General features: G+C 34.3%; 1 protein-coding gene across 1 annotated transcript in view; it reads right to left on the bottom strand.

Moving 5' to 3' along the window:
- The window catches only part of FSIP2 (fibrous sheath interacting protein 2), a 110925-nt gene that overhangs the window by 81361 nt on the left and 18056 nt on the right, over positions 1 to 11508 (bottom strand). The window contains exons 8-11 of the mRNA XM_006864063.1: positions 8686 to 8809; positions 6453 to 6524; positions 2244 to 2359; positions 1401 to 1446 (exon numbers count right to left, since the gene is read on the bottom strand). Of these exons, the coding sequence (XP_006864125.1) occupies positions 1401 to 1446; positions 2244 to 2359; positions 6453 to 6524; positions 8686 to 8809 (358 nt within the window). The remainder of the gene's footprint in view (positions 1 to 1400; positions 1447 to 2243; positions 2360 to 6452; positions 6525 to 8685; positions 8810 to 11508) is intronic.

Here is an 11508-nt window from a genome sequence, read left to right as displayed (position 1 = left end):
TGTTGTTGTTATGTGCTGTAGTGCTGTGGAGTCGATTCTAACTCATAAATACCCTATACAGGCTGTAAATCTTTACGGGAACAGCTGGTAGTTTCGAACTGCTGAACTTGTGGTTCACAACCTGATTTGTAACCACTACACTACCAGAGCTCCATATATATTTACACATATACACGAGGGTGAATCAAAATTATCCACATTCTGATTATAATAAAGTGACCATCCATGTCCATGACTGATGACAACTGATGAGCATGCACATGAAATGATTCAGTCGAATAGACAAGTGATAGTGGATCATAAGGTAAATCATTTGCAAATCAGCCATGGCTCTGCCTATGAAAGAATTCACTAGAAACTTAGGTTTTGAAATATTTGTGTAAGATGGGTACTGAAACAACTCACGTAAGAACATAAATATAAGTGTTTGGACATCTGTAAACAAAATTTGGGTCAATATTCAAAGGAAGGTTAAAGTTTATTTAAAAAAAAAAAAATATTACTGATGATGAGATATGCATTCATCACTATGAGCCTGAAATAAATGGTAGAGTATGGAATGAAAACATCCTCAATCGCTAACCAAGAGCAAGTTCAAAAGCCAACTATCAGCTGGAAAATCGATGCTTACAAATTTCTGGGTTTCTCAAGGGCCTGTATTAGAACACCACTAGCAAAAAGGTTCAACAACCAACAGTGCTTGTGACAGTGAGATGCTCATGAAGAGTTGAAGCCTTAATTTCAGATTAAATGCAGAGGACTGCTATCCAAGGGCCTTGTGATCTTGCATGACAATGCAGGTCCCCAGACCTCTGCCCACACCATTGATACTCTGTAAGGTCTTCATTTTGAGGTGTTAAAGCAGACTTCCTATAGTCCTAATGTTGCTCCATTCAACTTTCACCTAGTTGGTCCATAGAAAGCAGCCCTTCAAGGATGAGATTCAACTCTGATGAAGAAATGAGGACAGCGGTGCATTCATCGCACACAGCTCGTCCTAAAACATGTTTTAGTAATGAACAAAGTGTACTGAAAAGAAAGGAGATTATATTGAAAACTGATGTGTTTTTCATTTCTCATTTCTAAAATTTTATTAAAGTAAATTGTATGACCAAAGTGTGGATAATATTTTATTCACTCTCTTATATATGGAGTTCATATATAAAGAGTCCTGGTGTGGCAATGTAGCATAAGCACTGAACCACAAGGTCATTTGAACTGAAAAGTCTGTGGTCCCGCTTACCAGTTGCTCCTCAGAAACCCTGTACAGGGTGGCTATGGGCCAGGTCCAACTTAATGGCACTCAAACAACAACCTATATATATGTATATACATATATGTGTATAATTATTTGCTTAACAAATATCAGAATAATTATAAATATTTTTTCATTGTCTTACCTCTATCATCAAAATTCCTTGATTCTTTGGCTACCACTCCATCATTCTATATGGTGCAACAGTGAACAGAAAAATATTCATTAGTAATTACATTTCTGGTAGTGATTTTAGCTTCCATCAACCAATAACTGAAAAAAAAATTGGCTTTTTTTCTATCTAGAAATTAGTTCAAGAACAATATAAATCAACAACATACTATTAGAGAATTTACATCGATATCTCTAACTTAACTAGTTCTAAATGAAATGCAGTATTTATCAATGTATGAACTCGCTCCTACTCTAGGTTTTCATATTGCATTTAAAGACATAGTGATTCACTTAGTACTTGGTTCTTAGTCATTTAATTTGTTCCAGAAAAATCCAATCTAATCCAATCCAATCCAACTTCATCCAATGCTTACTGAGCACACTACTTAGAAACAAAATAAATTTCATCATTTTATTCTCTCATTAAATTGTAATAGCATTTCTCTTTGTGCATCCCACTAAACAATGAGCCCTCAATGGAATGATAGTCTAACTTTTGTATCCTATGTGACTCCATTCCCTCATGTCTGATTTAGCACAGGGTCTCGCCAACAGTATATGTACAATAAATATTAGCTATTACTGTCAGCATAATTGCTAAACATTCATGTGACTTGATTTCTGCTAAACTGCACAAAGCATTTGATATAAAAGCCAACTCAAAATCTTTTCTGCCAAGGTTAAGGACCAAGTCAGATGTATAGAAGCAAATCTTCAACCAATTAGTACCATTCTAGAGAATGAGACAATTAATAGAAGTAAAACATAATAAATATATGATCATTTTCTAAAACTTTGAAACACTATTTTATACCTTTTGTTCTATACCATAATCCTGTACTTCTAGCTGGTCAGTGACTGAAGTTGTTGATTTTTTGACAGCATTCTTTGTGCTACTAGGAGATTGGTAAATATTGTTTCTTGAATTTCCTAAAAGTAAATGAAAAAAAAATTCCACAATTTCAGCATCTTTATTAAAGTAAATATAATAGATTATTGTTCCTTTAAAGAGTTTTAATAAAATGTATTTCATGATTGAAAATAAAATTGATTACATTGTCTGACTAGATGTTTAATTCTTATAGGTAGAATCATAAGATATCTGTTATAGTAAGGGGAGGCAAAGGGCATATATAGTAGTAAGGTTACAGTCCACTTAAAAAAGTAAAATATTGATTCATAGTATATTTTGAAAAGTTGATTATATATAGTGCAATGTTAGAGAAACACAAAAAAAACCTATATAAAGAGATAAAGTACAAACTAGTTTTAAGTGAATACTATACATGTTAATACTGGGTAAATCAGAACAAAAATTAAAAAAAAAAAATGCCACATGCAATAGTACAACTCCAACCAACCTCAAAGGAAGTATGCATGTATAAATTTATCATAGCAAATATAATTCATGGGCTACAAACAACAAAAGAATTATTAAAGAAATTGAAGAACATCAAACAAATAAAAAGACATACTATGTTCATGGATTTTTAAGAGCCAACACAGTAAACATGTCTTTTCTCATTAAATTGATATATAAATTCAATACAATTGTATTAAAATACCACGACTTTAATTTTATGGATATGGAGAAGATGATTATAAAATGAATATTAATAGGCTAATGAATGAAAAGAACTATAACAATTTTGAAAGAGAAAAGTAAAGTTGACAGAATTGCAATGGCATGTTTTCAGTTTTCAAAAAAAATTATTATAATCACCATCACACTGAGTCAAAATTAAGTAGACAACACCTAACAACAACAGTCTAATCAAGACTGTAAGATACTGGAGTAGACACATACATTATTGGAGCAGAAAATGAAAAGAAAAATCACTCACTGGTAGAAATTATTTGTAAATCACATATCTGAAAAATATTTACATTCAGAATATATGTCTTAGTTACCTTTTTTGTAACTAACTTTTGTTGTTAGGTGTGGTTGAATAGATTCCAACTCATAGCAACCCTATATACAACAGAATGAAACACAGCTGGGTCCTGTACTATCCTCACAATTGTTACTTTTGAGCCTATTTTTGCTGGCAATGTGTCATTCCATCTTGCTGGGGTTTTCCTCTTTTTCACTGACCCTCCACTTTACTAAATGTGATATCCTTCTGTAGGAACTGGTCTCTCTTGATGACATATCTAAAGTAAGAGAGACAAAGTCTAACCACCCTCATTTCTAAGGAGCATCCTGATGTACTAATTCCAAGACAGATTTGTGATTCTGGCAGTCCATGGTAATATTATTTTAATATTCTTCTCCACATTAGAATTCATATGCATCAATTCTTCTACAATCTTACATATTCATTGTCCAACTTTCACATGGATATGAGGCAGTTGAAAATACTATGACTTCGGTCAGGTGCACCTTAGTCCTCAAACTGATATCTTTGCTCTTGAAACTTTAAAGAGATCTTTTGCAGCATATATGCCTAATGCACTATGTCATTTGATATTTTGACTGCTACTTTAGTATGTGTTGATTGTGGAGCAAAGGAAAATGAAGTCTGTAACAACTTCAATCTTACCTCATTTATCATGATGCTATTTATTAGTACAATTGTGAAGTTTTTTGTTCTCTTTACATTGAGCTGTAACCCATAGGCTGAGTTTTTGATGCTCATTAGTAAGTATTTCAAGTCTTCACTTCCCACAATCAAAGTTGTATCATCTGCATATTACAGGTTGTTAATGAGCCTTCCTCCTATCCTGATGTCACATTATTTTTCATATAATCCATTTTCTCAGCACGTTTTCTTATTTTAAAACATTTATTGTCTCCTTGTTCTTCCTCTTGAAATGTGTTCATGTTCCTCATGAACACACTTAGGAGTTTTGGCATACCTATTATTTGCAATGTTTATTATGATCCCACAGTAGAATGCCTTTGCATAATCAATAAAGCACAAGAAACATCTTTCTGGTATTCTCTCAAGATCCATTTGATGTCAGAAATTATATGTTTCATTCCACTTTGTCTTCTAAATTCAACTTCAATTTCTGAAACACTCCCATCAATGTACTCTTGCCACACTTTTTGAATTATCTTTAGCAAAATTTAACTTGCTTGATTCTACATTACCATTGATGACCTCTCTGGAATAGGTGCAAATATGGATCTTTTCCAAGACAGGAAGTTGTCTTCCAAATTTTTTGGTGTAGTCAAGTTACATGTCTCCAACACTACATCAGTTTGTTGGAACTTATCAATTTATATTTCCTCAATTCCTTGAGCCTTGTTTTTCACTAATGCCTTCAGTACAGCTTGGACCTCTTCCTTCAATACCATATTTCTTGATCATTTGCTACCTCTTGAAATGGTTGAATGTCAACTATTTCTTTTTAACAGTGACTCTTTGTATTCTTTCAATCTGCATTTGACGCGTCCTGCATCATTCAATATTTTAATCATAGAATCATTCAATAGCTCAAGTTTAGGGTTGCAATTTTTTTTTTAGTTCTTTCAGGTTCAGAAATGTTGAGTGTGTTCTTCCCTTTTAGTTTTCTAACTCTAGATCTTTTCAGATTGCTTGAGATGCCCTTTGAAATTTTCAGTTCAGTTCTTTTACTTCCTTATTATTCCATTAGTTTTAGCTTCTCTACACTCAATAGCAAGTTTCATAGTCTCTTCAGATATTCACTTTGGTCTTTTCTTTCTTTTCTGTTTTTTATTTACATTTTGCTTTTCTCCTTTATGATGTTCTTGATGCCATCTTACAATGCTTCTGGTCTTCGGTCTTTATTGTTCAATGCACCAAATATGTATTTAAAAAGGTCTCTAAATTCAGTTGCAATGTATTCAAGATCATATTTTAGCTCTTATGGATTTGTTTTCATTTTCTTCAGCTTTAGCCTGGACTTGCATATGAGCAATAGATGTTCTGTTCCACCATCTGTCCCTGGCTTAATGATATTGAACTTCTCCATTGTCTCTTCCCACAGATGTAATCAGTTTGATTTCTGTGTATTCTATCTGGTGATGTCTATGCATATAGTTGCCTCTTGTGTTGTTGAGAAAAGTTATTGGCAATTAATCATTTGTTGACTTTACAAAATTTTATCATGTGATCTCCACATCATTTCTATCACCAAGGCCATAGTTTTCAACTATGGCTCTTTCCTCTTTCCAACTGTCACATTCCAATCACCAGTGATTATAAATGCATCTTGATAGCATATTTGATCAATTTCAGATGGAAGAAGTTGTTAGAATTCTTCAGTTTCATCATCACTGGATTTAATGTTGGTGCATAAATTAGAGTAATAGTGATATTACTTGGTCTTCATTGTCAGCATAAGATTATTATCCTATCAGAGACATCATTGTATAGACATCATTGTACTTCAAGATATATTTTGAAATGTTCTTTTTGATGATGAATGCAATGTCATTCCTCTTCAACTTGTTGTTCTTGGCATAGTAAACCATATGATTGTGTGATTCAAAATGTCCAATCCAGTCCCATTTCTGTTCCTTAATGCCTAGGTTATTGATTTTTATGCATTACATTTCATTTTTTATGGCTTCCAATTTTTCTAGCTTCATACTTCATACATTCCATGTTCTAATTATTAATGGCTGTTTGCAGGTGTTTCTTCTCATTTTGAATTGTGCCCCATCATCAAATGAAGGTCCTAAATCTGCTCCATTCACATCATTATGTTTAACACTGCTTTGAGGAGGCAGCTCTTCTCTTGTCATATTTTGAGTACCTTCCAACATGAAGGGCTCATCTTCTGGCTCTATAGCTGAAAATGTTTTATTCTTCTGGCACTATATCTGACAGTGTTCCTCAGCTATTTATAAGGTCTATATTGGCTAACCATTCAGAAGTTGTCTGCCTCTCCTTCTTCCTAGTCTAGCTTAATCTGGAAGTTTCACTGAAATCTGTTGACCATGAGTGACCCTGCTGGCATTTAAAATACCATTGTCATAACTTCCAACTCTACAACAACATGCAACTTTTCCCCAAATAACTATTCAGTATTTATCTTAATATTTCATTACCATTTACTTCTGTAAATGCAGCAAAAAGTGACTTTCCATCATCATAACTCTTCTTTTTCTTTGGAGAAGAAGCTTAAAGAAATACAATAAATATTTATTTTTAATAATTGTGATGACAGAATTACCAATGATGGACTCTATTTAGTCTTCCATGCTAATCTATATGTGGAGTTGTGAGGAGAGGATGACCAGATGTGAAATGGAAGAAAGAAAACTTTAAAATCATACTTGAAGGGACAGAATTTTCTCCCCCTAAAAAGGAAAAGCTATATCCTACACAGATGCAACGTGACATTGCTTCTCTGTTGGGATATGTGTCAGAATGGTGATGGCTGCAAACTCATCAGCCCACACTGACTATGAGAATTCTTGGATTTGTTGATGGTCATGCAAAAACATATACAAAAAAATCCATACACATATCTCTCTTTTGAGATAGTGGTCATAATTTCAGTGGCAATTGTAGGCAAACAATCCTACTGCATGTGTGCAAAAGGAGTTTTCACTGGAGATATAGACTATGAGAGTGATCTGTTCCAATGCTGATCACTGCAGTTGGTTCATCTAATGCTCTTTCCCCACCACATCCACTGTCCCCTTTGGAATCTAACTGGTGAAAAATGGTAACATTACTTTAGTGGCATAATTTAGCTTCACTTGTGAAATAGAGCTACTTACTCTCGTTTACCATTATAACAGAAATAGAAATATTTTTATAGAATTTGAGGTGCAAATGCTTAAGATGTGTATTTGGAACTTTTTTTCCCACAATTAGATGTGAAAGTTAACACTGGAAAATTGAGGGATATACAGAATTGCTAAAATGATACTTTATCTGAGGCATGGTATTGCTATATCATTGCCTTAATGAAATGCAGAGACTAAATTAGTCAATTCAGTAAATATGCATTCAGCATATATATTGTGCTAATACTCTGTAAAACATAAAATTGTGAGTTCAGACTATTATGGGAGATTTAGACAGAGAAAATATTCAAACTGTATTAAGAATGATACAAAGTTCTATATGGATTCAAAGGCGTGAGCTCTTCCATTTGAGGTCATAAAAAGAAAACAAAGAATCCAAATTTTATGGAGTGTCAAAGGAGGTGGGGCTTAATAATTATAGGGTTTAATAGGGATGTATGTTGAGCAGGCTATTCTAGTCTGAGCAAAGGGCACAAAGTGAAGCACAAAAGCAGAAAAGAGAAATCAAGTTTTAGGTATGATCAGTAGTCTAATTTGACTGGACAATGAAATAAAATGAGTGCTTATTATATGCTACAGACTGGTGAGTTCCTTATAGAGATTATTTATAAATATAATCTTTGTTTTCAGATAATAAAACTGTGGCTCAGAGAGGATAAGAAATTTTCCTAAAGTCACAAAGCTAGTAAATGGTAAAGCAGGTCTTGAACTACAGAAAAGTGATTCCAAAGCCTTTCCACATCAACTCAAAACAACAAGTACAATCCTCAAGGATGTAATGTGAAAAAAAGTGAAAAAGCTAGATTGGAAGTAGTATGAGCTTCAGTTAATAGGTAGTTTAAACCTATTTAGTTCAGTTAAAAGGCATCTTTAAACCTAAGTAGTCTGAGCTTCTGTTAATAGGTATCAGTTAAAATTATCTTTAAACTTGTTGAGCAGGAGATGAAACTACCTCCTTCTAAGTGTCATTGGCAGCAATGTGAAAAATGGATTTGAGGTAAAAATAAATAATAATCAAGGAGGCTAATTAGGAATCTTCTAGAACGATCCAGAGAGGCTCTGGCTTCTGAAAGAATCACACTGTTAAGCTAGCTACATGGGAGATGATCACGTTCTTTCCTGATATACGTACTTACAGTTCAAATAAGTCTAAAATTTTTCATTCTGGCCATGAAAATGGCACTAATATCAGAGGGGTGGGGTTGTAATCCCACATCTTTCAATGTTATAAATAAAAGCAAGTGGGAAAGCATGGGTATAGCAAAGCCTGATCCTTCTTTTATACATCCTTTTTGTCTTTCTTTTTTCCTGCCTTTCCCTCATTCTCTAACTCCTCTATTCCTTCTCCTTATATTTATTTATTTATTTTGTCAATGTGAGCTATAATGGAAAAACTCATAGAACAAAGTCTGGCACAAAGCAGATAGTAAGTATTAAGCACATAGAGAAGTTTTATAAAAGCCACTAGCTTAAATACTTATGTAAGCATCTTCTACTTAGCTACATTGTCTTTCAATGTTCTTACATTCACAATATGTTCCTTCTTGTCCTTTGCATTCAAATGAATTTTTTTCCATTTCTTCACTATCTCCAATCTCTTGCATTTTTTGTAAATGATAGGCCATTTTTTTCTCTAGAAGGGCTTGCTTCTAAAATATTACAGAAAACAGAATGGCTATTACATCTATCCATTAAAAATGCAAACCATAATTAAAATATGACAGCATATTGGAAATGACAGTACATTGGAAATCACTTTTGCCTTGAGAAGTATAAGATAATACTAAGTACAAATTTGAGGTGGAATTTGTTGTTGTTAGGTGCTGTTGAGTCAGTTTCAGCCCAGAGTGACCCTGTATAGGGTTTCTAAGGAAGAGTTGGTGGATTTGAACCACTGCCCTTATGGTTAGCAGTCCAAATCTTTTCCTATAGCACTACATTAGGATTCCTGGTATAGAGGCTATTGTTGTTGTTAAGTGCCTTCGAGTCAGTTCTAAATCATACAGACCATGTATAGGTAGTCTAAGGAGCAGATAGAGAATCTGAACTACTGACCTTGCAGTTCAAAGTGACGGTGCTGTCCAATGCATTATCCTACAGCAACACACCAGGACAATGGTGTAGAAGTAGGAAGAGGTAAATTTCCATTTGTAGTCAAACATGAAAAGGACTATAACTAACACTTGTTGTTGGTAGACACCATCAAGTCAGGTATGACTCATAACAACCTTAATGAACAACAGAATGGAACACTGTCTGGTCCTGTGCCAACCTCACAATTATTGCTGTACTTAAGCCTATTGCTGCTGCCCATATAATTTATCTCACTTCACACCTTTGATAAATTGATTAATTTCAGATCAGATAATGTCCCTTGGAGTCCTGGTGTGGTGCCATAGGATTAGCACTTTACTACAAGGTCAATTTGAACCACAAGGTCAGTGGTTTAAACTCAGAAGTCATTCCTGGAAAACCCTATGCAAGGTCACTATGAGTTGGAACTGACTCATGGCAGTTAAAAACAACAACAAAATTTCTCTTAATTGATCGCTATCTTAATAAGTTCTGGTGTAGAGCTGTGGGTTAATATGATGGACTGCAAAGCTGGTTTGAATCACAAAGTTGGCTGTTCAAGCTTACCAACTACTCTTCAGAAGCCCTCTACAAGGTTACTATGAGTCGAAACTGACTTGATGGCACTTAACAACAACAACAAAATCTTAGTGACTTTAGGCGATTTCTCAGGAATATTCAATTTCAGGACTCCTGGGTGACTTAACCAAGTCAAGCAGGTCTACCATAGGTAAAACATAAAATTCATAAGTTGTAACTTCCTTTTGTATATATTTTTGCAAACTAGAAAGAATTACATGGAGAAAAATACTCAGAGATCCTCAGAAGAAACCATGGTGTATTTAATAGAGAATGGATCAAAAGACTAATAGTTATATATCCAAGACTACAAAAAGAAACATCCTAAAGGATTAAAAAGAACAGTGCTTGTCACCTACATGGGGCAAGAAATCATGCAGTTCATATCAGCTGCCATAGAAATGGAATACATAGAAATTAAATTGATTACATCTGTGGAAAGAGATGATGGAAAAGCTCCATATCATCAGTCAAAACAAGACCAGGGGCAGTCTGTGAAACAGACCATCAATTATTCATTTGCAAATTAAAACTGAAGCTGAAGAAAATGTAAACAAATCCATGAGAGCCAAAGTATGACCTTAAATATATCCCACCTGAATTTAGAGATCATCTGAAGAACAGATATGATACTTTAAACACTAAAGACCTAGGTCTGAAACGTTGTGGGATGACATCAAGAACATCATACATGAAGAAAGACAAGAAAGAAGGAAAAGATCAAAATGGATGTCAGAAGAGACACTGAAACATGAACTCCAGCATCGAGATGCTAAAGCAAATGGAAAAAAATGAGGAGGTACAAGACTAAACAGAAAATTTCAAAGAACAGCTCAAGAAGATAAAGCTAAATATTGCAACAAAATGTGCAAACATCTAGAGTCAGAAAACCAAAAAGAAAGAACACTCTCAGCATTTCTCAAGCTAGGGGAACTGAAGAAAAAATTCAAGCCTCGACTTTCGTTATTGAAAGATTCTCTCAGAAAATTAATGAAAGATGTAGAAAGTATCAAGGAAAGATGGAAGGAATACATAGTCACTGTACCAAAAATAAATGGTTAGTGTTCAACTGTTTCAAGAGGTAGTATATGACCAAGAGCCAATGATACTGAAGGAAGAAGTCCAAGGTGCATTGAAGGAATTGGCAAAGAACAAGGCACCAGGGATAGATGGAATAAAAATTGAACTCTTTCAAGAAAGTGAAGTGGCACAGGAGGCACTCAGTTATCTATTCCAAGAAATTTGGAAGAAAACTATCTGGCCAATTGATTGGAAGACATCTGCGAGTAAGGTTATACTAAAGGTAATACAGAATTGACTGCAAGCATACATTGACACAGAACTTTCAGAGGTTCAAACCGGATTCAGAAGAAGAGGCCATGGAAGGAGGGGTATCATTGCTGATGTCCAATGGACCATGGCTGAAAGCAGAGAATACCAGAGAGATATTTACCTGTGCTTTATTGACTATGCAAAGGCTTTTGATTGTGTAGATAATGAAAATCTATGGACAAAATTGCAAAGTATAAGTATTCTGGAACACTTCATTGTGTTCATGATGAAGCTGTACCTGGAACAAGAGGCAGTTGTTCGAACAGAACATGGGAACACTGAATGTTTTAAAATTAAGAAAGGTGTGCAACAAGGTTGCATTCTTTCACCATACTTATTCAACTTGTATGCTGAGAAAATAATC

The sequence above is a fragment of the Chrysochloris asiatica genome, unplaced genomic scaffold, assembly GCF_000296735.1.
Source record: "Chrysochloris asiatica unplaced genomic scaffold, ChrAsi1.0 scaffold00059, whole genome shotgun sequence".
Taxonomy (NCBI): Eukaryota; Metazoa; Chordata; class Mammalia; order Afrosoricida; family Chrysochloridae; genus Chrysochloris; species Chrysochloris asiatica.
The sequence above is the reverse complement of the archived record's forward strand: the minus strand, read 5'-3'. Positions and strand labels throughout refer to the sequence as shown.